Genomic DNA, 14653 nt, shown 5'->3' on the forward strand with positions numbered 1-14653 from the left:
TGACATCTGCGAACAGAACCGCTGCGGTTGTCAGTGTAAAGGTAATGACACCATTTTGGTCCGAATGTGATGCACATTCAGCCATACAAACAAAAGGTAATGACACCCCCAAATTGGTTCGCTGATCACAGTGCGAACTGTGAAATCGGACAGGAATCAGATTGCATGGGTGTAAACATCCATGCGATCTGATTCCAATGCAAACCAAAAAAAGGGTACTGCAGTCTTTTGGTTCGAATATGATTCAAATTCAGCCATACAAACTGTATGGCTAAATTCACATCGCACAGACATCGCATGTGATCTTCATAGCAATGCGGTGCAAGTCACATGCGATGTCTGACATCGCAATAGTGTGAACCCAGCCTTATGGGCCATACACACTATAAGATTTTCTGAAGACTTTTTCCTGTAGACTTACCAAAACCATATAATATGAGGTCAAACCTAAACACTTTCAATTTGTATGCAAGCTGGCAGGCCCTTGCACTACATAGAAAAGGTAAATCTGAAGGAAATCTAACCACAAAAGTTGGATAGTGTGTATCCAGCTTTAGGCTCGTTTCACACTGGTCCGATGAGGGAATCGGCGACATTCCTATGCGGGTTCACACATTGCATAGGATAGGATTCGCAGGCAGTTTACACTGGCATCTGCTAACTGCTGTGGGTGTCAGTGTAAAGTTAATGATGCCCCCAAATTGGTTTGCAGATCGCAGTGCGAACTGTGAAATAAGATCGCATCGGGTGTTCAAACCTATGTAATCTAATTCCAGTGTGGATCCAAAAAAGGGTCCTGCAACATTATGATCCGAATGCGATACAAATTCAGCCATACAAACTGTATGGCTAAATTTGCATTGCACAGACATCGCATGTGCTCTGCACAGCAACGCAGTGCGAATTACATGCAATGTCTAACATTGCAATAGCGTGAACCCCGCCTTAAAGTAAAGTGCTATTTATTGAAAATGACATGTGGAAGTGTGTTGAGAGTAGTCAACTCATGGGGTTTCTTGATAGCTGGGGATGGGTTTATATGAAAGTGACAATTTGTTTATATTAATTACATTCAGCTTAGGACTTTATCAAGCAAGCAGTAAAACCTGTGTACAAGAATATACAAAATATCACTTCAGGAATTTAATAGATAATTGAATAATTCAGGACCTATGTGGATTTTGCTGAAATAAGATCTGTTTAAAATAACTTGCATATACAATGCTCTATATAATAACTGTATAATGTGTGCCATGTTTTCCAGAATACTTAAGTGTTGCCAAGATGAATAAAACCAACAGTTCCATCGAATGTGACTGGTACTTCCATCGCAACACAGCAAGAATTCTGCTGCCAATATTTTATACTGTGATTTTCGTGTTTGGACTCTTTGGAAACATACTGGCTTTGTTTGTTATTCACAAAAACAGAAGAAAGCTCAATTCTACCACACTCTACTCAAAAAATCTGGTTATCTCGGATATTTTTTTTGCCATTGCGTCACCTACCAGAATTGTATACTATGCCTTGGGGTTTAATTGGATATTAGGAGAAGCGTTTTGTCGAATCACTGCCCTTTTCCTTTACATAAACACTTATGCAGGCGTTAACTTTATGACTGTCTTGAGCATCGACAGGTTTCTGGCGGTAGTACATCCACACCGTTTTAACAGGATCCGGAGGGTGAGGTCTGCGAGGATCATCTGCATTGTGGTTTGGCTGCTTGTCTTTTTCCAAACATTCCCGCTACTGCTAATGGAGATGTCAAACGAAGAGCCAGATGCAACGGTTACCTGTATGGAATATCCCAACTTTGAGAAATTACCTAATTTGCCTTATATGCTTCTTGGCGCATGTCTCATTGGATATTTTATTCCTTTAATAATTATACTGTTCTGCTATTCCCAGATAAGCTTAAAACTCTGCCAGACCGCAAAGAAAAACCCACTGACCGAAAAATCTGGCACCAACAAAAAAGCAACCAACACAATCATTTTGGTCATTGTGGTGTTTTTAATCTGTTTTACTCCTTATCACATCGCTATTATACAGTATATGATTAAAAAGTTACAATACGAACCGGACTGCAGCGAGAGGCAGACCTTTCATGCCATACTTCATATTACTGTGTGCCTCATGAATCTTAACTGCTGCCTGGATCCCCTCATATACTTCTTTGCATGCAAAGGATACAAGAATCAAATAATGAGAATGTTAAAGAGGCAAGCCAGCATATCATCCTCCAGTGCCACAAGACCAGCAGCTGATGGAAGCTCACGTGATATAACGGAAAGCCAAATGGTACAATGCATACCGCTAAACCATGAACCAAGTAACACACATAGAATAACTAAGGGACATGGAAATAAATAGGACCAAAAAAAAAAAAAAACTGGATTTGGATTGCCCAACTTTGTTAATAAAATAGTTGGTATTCAACATGACAATTATAGCAAGGCAATATCACAGTCCTTTCTCTAAAAGAAGTGCCTATCTAATGTTCTACTGGCAGGGTCAACAGATACTTACAAAACAATCCAAGGGTTACTTAGAAAAACCAAGAGCCCAGTCTTACTGGTATGGACTGCCTAATTTTATAGTCTACCCGTAATTCTCATTTTAAAGGAAGCGGGACTTTATCCATTTGGTTTGATCTCAATATTTTCAAATATTTCTACAGCTTTTGAGAGGATCACAACGGCAAGCAGTGTCATTGGCAATGCATATCACTAAACCAAAAACAAAGCAAAAAAAAAAAAATAATAACTAAGGGAAATGGAAGTAAATAGGGCCAATATAAATATATAAAAATGGTAATGTTATCTAGAAAAGAAAAAAAAAAAAAAAATCTAAATAGTCCTACTTTGTTGATAACATAGTTTGCCTAATATATGACAATTATGACAAGTTATATTGCTTTTTGCTGCTCAAAGTAGAGGTGAAAGTATATTCTCATGCCCCACAGCCTGGGGTGCAGACTTATCCTGATACCGATCCAGAGAGATAGTAAATGTAAAGAAGAAAGGATTGCCACAACTCCGGACCAGCCCAGCTTCAGTCTACATGTCTCTACCACATGTGGCGATTCTTTCCTCTTTACAATGATGAAAAGTATTGTGGTTGTAGTCAATACTCATTACAAAAGATAGTCATTTAATTTATTTGGAAGGTTTATTTTCCAATGATACAAAACTGCAGGGTGCATGCATGGGATGTAGCATTGAAACCGCACAAATGTACAAACTATTGCCATTTATTGCTACCATATAATACCATCCAACTGAAGAGAAAAACAGGTTCACTTTGCCCAGTACAAGTAACCACCCCTGACCCCAACCCTTTTATTGAACTGTGGACATAACCAAAAGTTGGCGTTCATATCCAGTGCAAAGGTCCCTGTGTGCCTGTAACAGTGATTTACAGAATAGAAAATTTCTCCTGAACCTTAAAGCGGTATAAAGCCCAGAAACATAAATGTAATAAATTGCAGCTCACCAATTCCTAAATATGGTGGCTGCATTCGTTTTTTTTTTTTTTTTTTTTTGTAGCCATTTTTCTTTTATTTTCAAATAGTGATCCTGCCAGAAAGTCTATTACTTAACACACTTTAACACAGGGCTCGACAAACCCCGGGCGCCAGGTCGCATTTGCGACTAGAATTAGCGACCTGGCGCCTGGGGTGCCCTGCAGGAGGTGTCCTGTCCCTTTTGCGCCCCCACCTCCTCCTCGAGTGCACGGACTTCCGCGCCGTCCAAAAATTGAGGCCCCGGCTTTTCGGCCTTCTTCTGTGAGATGAGAGGCTAGGGGAACTGGCGCCCTCTTGTGGTGGCCGGGAGTAATGCATGTTCTCAATGCCTTCCCATCTCCTTCCAAAGAGGAGAGGAGAGGGAAGTTTTTTAAAGGCTTCATCTCTCTGTCCAGTTACCTTTGCTTAAAGGTAAGTGGACAGGGAGTGTGGTTATTATTATTATTAATTTTTTAAATGTAAAAAAAATAAATAATTTTTTCTTATTTTTTTTTCCAATTCTTATTAAAAAAAAATTATATATACAATCTTTTTTTTTTTTTTCCTCATCGCCGTGCCACAGCCGAAGGCAACTTTCACACGGGCTGTCTGATCTGGTCCGCCTGTCAGTTTTTCAGGCAGACCTGATCGGACCCTTCATTCTCCTCTATGGAGCAGTAATCTGCTGCCATCTGATCCTGTCCGCCAAAAACAGACGGGTGGTGGTTCTATTTTCTATCCATCCCGTGGATCGGATCAGATGGCATCGGATGGAAACAGACAGTCTGTTTCCATCCAATTGCGCTATAGAGGAGAGTGGGGTTCTAGTCGTATTTATGTGTAAATTTAGTATCCGTTTTATTAAATAAAGCTTGGTTGTTAGTTTTAAAAAAAACAAAAAAAAACTGTCTCCTAACTTTTTTAGCTGGCTCCTAGATTTCAGGCAAATTTGTCAAGCCCTGCTTTAACAGACCATGCTGTCGAGTGCCATAAGAGGGTTTAGACAAACCATTTAACACTGACAGGGGTGCTTACAATGATCAACTTAATTTATGTAAAATTTGAAGCAAAGCAAAAAAAAGCCAACTCAGCAGGGTGTACAGGACTGTAAGGTAACCATTGTATTTACTGACAAAGGCATATCCAATGCCACATTTTGAAGCAAGCGTAGACGAGGAATAAAAAAAGTAAACTAACACAGCCAACACATCTAAGAACTGGCAAACTGTAATATATTACAATTTGCTTTTGGGTTTAATACTGCTTTAAGTTACAGGTTAAAAAAAAAAAACTAATACTGCACTAGAAGATAAGATACAATTAGAGAGTTTGCAATATGAAAAAAAATGTTTAATAGCTCAAAACGGATTGGTAACATAGTAAGCATGATGTTATATGTAAGTTCTGCCCTATTCCCAGTGCCAGTCAAATCTAAATCTCCACAGCCTTACCACTTTCAACTGCGATAGTAAAATGATTAAAGGACACAGGCAAGCTTTAAACTATATTTAAAGTCAAAACTGTTTAAAGTTTTGAATAGAGTAAGGACTGGGTAAACCGCCTGTTAAGCTTTTCTTTTTTTCACCATTGGTGTCCTCTTTGGGAAATTTTGCTTTACTTCCTGTTTCAGAAACACACCAGAAATTTTATTTTGGCCACTGGAATACGTTTGCGCTCACACGTGTTTTTTTTTTGCTCAGCACTTTCTATTAGTAAGGAATTTTACATTAAAACAGTGGCTAGTGATCATGTCAGGAAAGCAACACCTAAGGAGGATGATGTACTTGGATACTTGCGTAAAGCAGAGTAACTCATAGGGCTTATCATAAATACTTAACTAAGTTACCATTTATTGAGAATGAGGTTCTAGTGCAGCAGAGACTGCCTTTCTCGATGTTGGAGAAGATCCCACTCAACCGGATACATACATGACCATAACATAAAGTTGGTATAGAAGATCAAACTATATCAAACAAATACAATTAGATGATAATCACAGGTTATATTAATAACTCACGGTGTTTTACTTCCATTTGTCTTTCCTATAGCTCAACAAAAGGTTACAATTCAAAGCCACCATCCAGTCAATTTTAGAACTTCGTTTTAACCAAATGGTAAACCCCCACAATGGAAAATAGTGAAATAATAGAAAAAGTGTATTTTGTTTTTTAGTCAATATGACAGAAATGATGGCAGACCAGTAAAAATGTGAGGGTATCCATACCTTCCAGCTGAAACACAAATTTACATGCAAGTACGCAAAAACGAGAAACTTTAGAGCATTGGACAGCTTAGTAGTGTGTGGTTGATTAAAACAGCTATTTTCGAGTTTATGTGTCAGTTTCAGCCACCTGGAAAGATAGAACTATGAATACAGAGTAATATTCTAGAGCTGTCAATGCAGTTACTAGCAAATAGAATACAGAATGTTATTGCAGATACAAAAGAGTGGTGCCTTTAATAAATACAATTTAAAAAAAGAAAAAATACAGTGGGCCAAGTACTGAAAAACAATGTAAATACTGTATATAAAAGTGAACTGTGTATCATTCCTTTTGCTGCACATTTGCAAACACTGTAAATAAAGACCAATAAAATCTTCAGTCTGCAATACACTGTATTATTTAGATAACTTTGTTATGTGGGATTTTATATATATATATATATATATATATATATATATATATATATATATATATATATATATATATATACACACACACACACACACATATACACACACACACAGTATCTCACAAAAGTGAGTACACTCCTCACATTTTTGTAAATATTTTATCATATCTTTTCATGTGACAACACTGAAGAAATTACACTTTGCTACAATGTAAAGTAGTGAGTGTACAGCTTGTATAACAGTGTACATTTTCTGTCCCCTCAAAATAACTCCACATATCCATTAATGTCTACACTGCTGTCAACAAAAATGAGTACACCCCTAAGTGAAAATGTCCAAATTTGGCCCAAAGTGTCAATATTTTGTGTGGCCTCCATTATTTTCCAGCACTGCCTCCACTGATGGAATAAACTGGTCATTCAGTATATTCAGGTAGTCAGCTGACCTTATTCTTTTGGCACATGCAGTAACTATCCAAAAGGATAGATTGCTTAGTTAATTCCAGGTGGCAACTTTTCTCATGGCCAGGCAGAGTGTGTGCGTTTGTGTGTGTATGTATGCACGCACTTTTTTTTTTTTTTTTTTTAAACGGGTGCATTTATTGAGAGTTTTCACATCAATAACACAAATAGCACATAGTACATAATGATGGTACAGAGAGCCATTACATTAGATATTTGTCAAGTCATAGTACATAGATACATAATAAACAGTACGTATCATAAAATATGTGGGTGATAAGTGGCTTGTATATAATGGGGGTGAGGGAACAAGATATGTTTCCTCATCCCCACCCCTGTGGCTTGTATAAAATGGGGGTCAAAGGAATGGGATTCACACAGACCCAGAAATGAGTAGAGCCCTAATGCAACAAGTACACAGACCATGGACACATCCCTAAAACATATCTTAACCGCTTGACGACCGCCGCAAGTACATATACTGCGGCGGTCAGCCCCGTGCAGGCAAAGTGATGTATGGGTACGTCACTCGCCTGTGAGCCAATAGGGGGCGAGCGCACGCCACCGGAGGCACGCTCCCGCCCCCGCTCGCTCACTGGGATGCCTGCACGTGTGACCGACGAACCCAATGTCTGATGTCTGCCGGTCACTCGCAATCGTCCCTTACAGCAGGAGAAAGGCAGGCGGCTAATGTAAACAAAGCCGCCTATCATACGGTCCTGCTATGCAAGATCATATATCTCTTTAGTTACACAAGCAGCCACATCCCTGCACAGTTAGAAGCACGCCCCTAGGGACACACTTAACCCCTCCTTCTCCAATAAAGTTAACTCCTTCCCTGCCAGTGTCATTTTTACAGTATATGTATAGCACTGATTACTGTAGTAATGTCACTGGTACCCCCAAAAGTGTCAAAAATGTCAGGCAAGGATCCGATCTGTCCGCCGCAATGTCGCAGTCCCGCAAAAAAAAAAAAAATCGCAGATCGCCGCCATTACTTTAAAAAACAAAAATGACAAAAATCTTTCCCTTAGTTAGTAAACGCAATAACTTTTGCGCAAACCAATCAAAATATGCTTATTGCGATTTGTTTTACCAAACATATGTAGCAGAAAAAAAATTGGCCTAAAATGTTAACAATATTTTTCACATTTTTTCACATGAAATTCCCCCCAAAAAAATGTAAAAATCAAAAATTTTTATTTTTGCCAAATTGTTGCTCTTTTTTTGTTTATAGCGCATGATCAAAAAAATCGCACAGGTGATCAAATACCACCAAAAGAAAGCTTTGTTTGTGGGAAAAAAAGGGCGTCAATTTCATTTGGGTACAGCGTCGCAGGACCGCGCAATTGTCCGTTAAATTCACGCAGTGCCGAATCGCAAAATTGGCCCTGGTCAGGAAGGGGGTAAAATTTTTCGGGGCTTAAGTGGTTAAAGGCATAGTTCACCTTTTGCATCACTTTACATGTTGCATCCATTATTAGGGTGTAACATGGTAAGAAATGCCTCAGCTCCACTTTCAAACTGTGCCCCCCCCCCCCCCCCCCATAACAGCTGGTGAGTCTTTTTCCCCTTTGCAGTTACATTTCAAATCAGTGTGCGCACAGCCAAGTCATTTATTTACAGGGATTGAAAAATTTTTATTTACAAGTCCCATCTTCCACTGTGGCAATCAGCACTCTCATAATCCACTGAATTTTCCTCCTGCTCTCCAACTGACAGTTTTCAGGAGTTTGAAGGCTCTTGTAAAAATAAATAAATAAATAAATAAATAAATAAATAAATAAATGCACATTTTTTTTCTGCAAAAACATGTGCATTTCGTTTTTTAAAGGTGAAGCTAGCTAATAAGACATCCACCATTAGAGATCAGGACATGACCGATCTAGATGGTCAACCCCTATACATCAATCCAAGGTGACCATACTGAACCAAAATGTTGAGGACAGTTCCAGCTAGTAACAGTTAGTCTATATAGGAGAAGGACCCTGCTGACTGCCACTTGTCATGTACACACTGTAGGTGGGGTAGAGAAATTCTATTTTAGCAGGATTTGAAGGAGGACATATAAAAGATAAATAGTTTAGGGCGTATAGGACATATAGGGCGATTAACGTCTATATCATCCATTACTGCAAGTAGCAGAATTCCTGTCTCAACAATTATTGCATCTACAACCTCCCTACAGAAGGCCCGGAGCTGAAGACATGTCCACACCACATAGTCAAAGTACCTAGGGAATTTTGCTCCCATTGTCAGGTAGATGGTAGAAAGTTTTTGTGGGGTGTAGTGGGCAAAAACAGTTGCCTGGTAATAAATCTTGAAATTAGGAAGTGCCAGGCTCTCTCTGTGAGGTAACTGCAGAGTGGACTTTGCTAGTCAATGAGTCTTCTAGGCCCACACAAATAAGATAACTATCACTTTTATCAAAGAAGATTTGGATATGGAGTTTGTCAATAAAATAAAAAAAAACTTAAGGAAAAACATTTTTTTAAAGTTGGACGCATCCCACTGGGCTTAGCGGGATTAACATCCATCCACGTTTAAGGGTAAGGTGGTGAAAGCAGGCGACTAAGGTTATCCGTAATACAGGTATATTGAGAGGTATTTACTTTGCACCTCAACCCCTAGGTATTTCAATTTGGTGACCAAGTATAAAGAAGTGTTGCTAAAAGGTAGACAAAGTAAAGGGCTAGAAAAGCAACCAAAATCGTCAATATTCTGCAGGGCCAACTGCAGAGAGGATGATGTATCCTTAATACATGACAAGGTATCATCTGCATAAAGGAATTTTTTTAGGGTTTTTTTTCCAGGGTGGTAAATACCACATTTAGTTAATTTGCTAGAAATTTGGTTAGCATCTACATTTAAAAAGGAACACTGGTCAGTAGGAAGAACACATGGCAGGATTTCTTTGGTATTTTTCAAAATACCAAGCTGTCCTCCAAAAGTAGCATTTAGAAGGTTTAGGCAACCCAGTTAACATGGACAGGGGTGCATACAATGGTCAGCTTAGATTCTTTTTTTTTTTTTCTTGTAGAAAAACCTCTATCCCAGAAGGAAAACAACTGTTGCTGTAACTGCTTAAAAAGAGTGGTAAGCATCCCATCTTAAATGTTTTTTTTTTTTTTCGACCAGTGGGTTGAAAAAAAAACAAAAAAAAAAGTAATTCCCCAATCCACTCAATATATTTGGATGGGGGAAGCTGGGAAAATCCATCAAGCTGGTTTGTACAGAAGTCAAGGAGTAGATCCACTTCCGTACAGCCAGCCTGCCTACACATGGATCAAAATTCGGCTGGTCCCTGCTCAACTGGCCAAATCTCAATACATGTATGGCTGGCTTTACCGATAGTTTGGCTTCAATTTGTTAGTTCATCTAAATCTGCTAATACATTTAACATTACCCTTCCCCCAGATTAACAATGCTGCTGTCCAAAGGTGTTTCTTTACTCCGACATGTAGAGTGGAGACACTCCATGACAGGTAGTATGCTACTAGCCAGATAACCAGGTGAAAATAAAAAAACACCCGAATGCAGCCACAGCATTTAAAGTAATATTAAAGGCAATTTTTTCTTTTTTGGCTCACTCGCTAGATTGTGATGGGGGATTAGGTAAATATTGGGGGCGGTGTGAGGGGCAGCTGCACAGAGAAGGTTTTAACCTTCATGCATAGAATTCAACATTTAGAACCACTTTAAAGTGTTTGTAACCCTAAATTAGAACTAAAGTAAATCTTAAAAAAATGTCACTGCCAGCCAATCTTATGCAGCATTAACACACAGTGTACACAGTTGTGGAAAATGGGCTACAGCGGGAGGGGCTGACCTCCCCGGCTGACGTCAGAGGAGACCTCGGCCCCTCTTGCTGTTGTCTGTACATCATAGTTCGAGAGCGGCCAGGAGTCCCAAGACCGGCCTAAAGATCTCTAAAAAAAAACTGCATTTAGAGGCTTTGTTTTCCACAAATATGTACACTGTGTGTTATTGCTGCATAAATGGGGGCAGGCAGTGACAGTTTTTTATAAGGTTACAAACACTTTAAGGATTGGTAAGCTGCAATATAGTACATTTCTCCATCGTTCATCGACAGACAGAGCTTCATCTAGTCAGAGACTATAGGGTTATGCTCCTATCAGGAATAGGTACTAGTCAGGAAAAAAGCTTAACCACACCTATGGAGGCTGTCCCTGCAGGCTTTTCCACACATACCCTGCTATCATCAGTTTGTTTCTGCCTAGTTTAAGGAATAGGAACTAGCTTCCTGCTGGGACTCCGGTCTTGGCTATTATGGGAAAGTTTGTTAGTTTGTGATTTTTTATTTTCACTAGTTAGTTCCTGAGGACCACTATCCAGAGGAACTACAAGCAAAAGCCGGCTGAGGTTTCGCATTGGATAATCTAGATCCTTAAGGTCTCCCAGCAAGATGTTTTAATCATCACTATATATTTTTTATAAATAAACTTTTCAAGGTTTTCTATCTTCTATTTACTGTTAAGTGCGACTTAAATATTTATATTTCCATCAAGCCTGACCGAGTTACATTGTAGACTATGTACCGTGGGATAGCGCTGCTGCCCCTCCCCCCATGCACTATATATTTCCAACGCCCGTTAGCTACACATGCTTTGATTTGTACCTTTATGCAGGGAGTGTGCCATATGGTTCCTCCTAGAAGGTCCCCGCTACCTCTGTGGGACCTCAATCTGGTATTATTTGTTCTTTAAAAGCCTACTTTTGAGAAATTTTGGGAAATTTCTCTGCTCTCGTTGTCCCAGAAGGTTGCCTTCTTGGTGGCCATCACTTCTGCTCGCAGAGTATCAGAACTGGTGGCGTTGTCCTGCCGCTCACCTTCTCTGGTGATACAAAGAAATAAAGTGGTATTTCGACCTAATCAGTCATTTCTTCCTAAGGTTGTTTCTGATTTTCATCTGAATGAAGACATTGTGTTGCCTTCACTCTGTCCTAAGCCCAAACATTCTAAGGAATTTGCGTTGCACTCTTTGAATATGAAGCAGGAGTAAGTAATAAAATACCCACTCACCCAGCGCTAACACAAGAATAAATAAATAAGATAGCAGCCGCTATAAATAAAATCAATATCAAAAAGGTGTGAATAAGACTCTTGACTGGAATGCCTATACACACTAGCAGCGCTCAACTTAATGATTCATAAACTAATAATGTATAAAACCATAAAATAAATACATGTGTAAAATTACATATGTAAAAACCACTGTCCTTAAATGGGATATAAAATCCCACTTAAAAAAGTGCACAAAGGCTGGTAAAGTTCATAATAGATCATGCGATTCCGGATACGAATGAAAGTCACCACGGTGTTAGCTTAAAATAGGCTGGACCACCATCACCACACCACAGACGTGTCCCCTTAGTAGTGAACACTCACCGGACCCAAGACTATGAAAAGCCTTGTTATGGAACCCAGTCACTCCTGTTCGGCAGTGGAGATAATCAATATGGCTCTTAATAACATCCACCGGACTTCTAGGAACAAGCAAACTCAAACCAGGACCTCAGCGACTCATAAAGGCAGCAGTGGCGTACAGACCATGTGAAGCAAACAGAGGGGACCAATAGTGTAATTCCGCAAAAACACTTATTGATAAAACCCCATTCCCCACATAATTGCACTCACATATAATCAACTTGATAACAGCATAAAAAGCATGTAGTTCGTTGGCGTCTAGTGCCCGTCGGTGACTCCCCGCTACGAATATTAGACAGCGGGTACCCGGACATGGACTTCCGACGTGACAGCAGATGATTGCGTGCTCACGCCCTTACATGTTTCGTCACTCTGGACTTCTACAGAGGGCGGGAGCACGCAACATCACACTCTCCAAATATCGCATCCGGGGTCGGGAGGAGCAGGGCGCGCGGGCCAATCACTGGCTCGCGCTAGTGACCAGACACGCCCACAACATCCGGACCCGGAAGGTAAACAAGCCTAACAGCCTAGTGTAGGCTCGATCGCCATACAGAATACGTCCTCCTCTCACCGGCACCGCTATTAACCCACTGCAAGCACCGGAACTTACAGGAATGTGCGGTCCAGATCATACAGGACTCATCCGTATACTCAATAGCATTTCAAACGGCCATAAAGGGAGGACAGATTAATGCCATTCCTATATATGCGGTGTATGTTTCATATTAAAAACATATATAATCATCTCCTAATACATTGATAACATGCTATATTCACATAAAAATGGATTTTTGTAAAATCTTACCGTAAAATCCTTTTCTCTTAGCTCATCGACAGACGTAGTCCTCGGTGATACACCACCTTCGGGTTATGTTACCTCCGCAGGAGCAGGACTAGACAGGAAATTAAAAAGCTCCGGCCACACCCTAGGGGCAGTCCCAGAGGGTATATCCTCTCTCTCTCTGCCTCAGCAAATCAGTTATGTGAAAAAGCAGTGCTTAGAGAATTTAACCCAACCCAACTCCAAAACAGAGGGGCGGGGACTACGTCTGTCGATGAGCTAAGAGAAAAGGATTTTACGGTAAGATTTTACGAAAATCCATTTTTCTCTAGCGCTCATCGACAGACGTAGTCCTCGGTGATACACCACCTTCGGGACGTCCCAGAGCAGTATCACAACTGAGGGGTGGGAAAATGGAAATCAAATCCCAATCTAGAAGGCCCAACCGGTGCCAACTAGAAGTTTACAATGCTCATCCTTAATGATGAGACTCAACAAAAAAGGAGAAAACTATATTTTTTTTTTTTTTTTCAAACAGAAAAAAACCCTCGAGGTAGACCACCGGTCTCCTCAAATTGCGGCCTGCAAAACCTTGCGGCCAAATGAGGCATCCGCCGATGCCGTCACATCAATTTTATAGAATTTTGTAAAGGTATGTACCGACGACCAGGTGGCCGCCTTACATACCTGGACCACTGACGCCTGATGGCGAAAGGCCCAGGAAGTACTGAGCGCTCGAGTGGAGTGCGCCCTAACAGGGAACGGAGGACTCTGACCCTTAATAGAATAAGCCTGTACCACCGTTTGTCTAATCCATTTGGCAATGGTCGCGGCAGATGCAGGCAAACCCTTTCTGGGGCCATCCGTGATCACAAAAAGTGAATCCGTCTTACGGAATGATTCCGTAGCTTTCAGGTATACCCTGATTGCCCGAACCACATCTAAGGAATGCAACGCATGTTCCCGATGATGCTTGGGCTGAGGACACAAGGAAGGTAGTACAATATCTTCATTCAGATGAAAATCTGAAACCACCTTGGGAAGAAAAGATGGCTTAGGATGAAGTACTACCTTATCCCTATGAATCACTAGGTATGGGGACTGGCATGATAATGCAGCCAGTTCTGACACCCTGCGAGCAGAAGTAATAGCCACCAAGAAGGCCACCTTCTGGGATAGAGTAAGCAAGGGAATCTCCCTGATGTTTTCAAAGGGAGGTTTCTGTAGAACCGGCAAAACCAAATTAAGATCCCAGGGCGGTAAGGGCGCGCGGACTGGAGGAGCCAGGTGCCGCACCCCCTGGATGAAATTCCGCACCAAGGATTTGGTAGCTAAAGGCTTCTGAAAGAAGATTGCTAATGCTGAAACTTGACCCTTGATGGTGCTCAAGGCTAGCTTCTGCTCAACCCCTTGTTGCAAAAAGGCCAATATACGAGTCACCGAATAGGTACGTGGAGGAAATCCTAAAGATTCGCACCACGCAATATAAGTCTTCCATGTGTGATAATAGACTTTGCTGGAAGTCGCTTTCCTTGCTTTAATAAGGGTAGGAATGACTGAAGTAGACAAACCTCTATCCTTCAGTACTTGGGTCTCAATGGCCAGGCCATTAAAACCAGCGACTGTAAAGCACGAAGGTAAATTGGTCCTAGAGACCACAGACACTCCCTGAGACGAAGTTCCCACGGAACGTCTGGTCGCCCAGTTCAGCTTTCTTGCTTGAAGATCTCACAGGAACACTGGAGAAAAAAAGCTGTCTAAAAAATCCTTTAAGAAAAAATTCTTGCCAGGACCTAAGATCCCAGCAAGGTGTCTAGGT

General features: G+C 40.6%; 2 protein-coding genes across 3 annotated transcripts in view; one reads left to right on the plus strand and one right to left on the minus strand.

Moving 5' to 3' along the window:
* Positions 1–2386, plus strand: part of GPR183 (G protein-coupled receptor 183) — a 39858-nt gene extending 37472 nt beyond the window's left edge. For both annotated transcript variants that reach the window (XM_082245719.1, XM_082245720.1), the window contains exon 2: positions 1265–2386. In XM_082245719.1, coding sequence (XP_082101845.1) covers positions 1285–2373 — 1089 coding nt within the window. In that variant the 5' untranslated portion in view covers positions 1265–1284 and the 3' untranslated portion in view covers positions 2374–2386. The remainder of the gene's footprint in view (positions 1–1264) is intronic.
* Positions 1–14653, minus strand: part of UBAC2 (UBA domain containing 2) — a 301154-nt gene that overhangs the window by 170188 nt on the left and 116313 nt on the right. The gene's annotated exons all lie outside the window — the stretch shown is intronic.

The sequence above is a fragment of the Pelophylax lessonae genome (genome assembly GCF_965119305.1).
Source record: "Pelophylax lessonae genome assembly, chromosome: 2".
In the NCBI taxonomy this organism is placed as follows: Eukaryota; Metazoa; Chordata; class Amphibia; order Anura; family Ranidae; genus Pelophylax; species Pelophylax lessonae.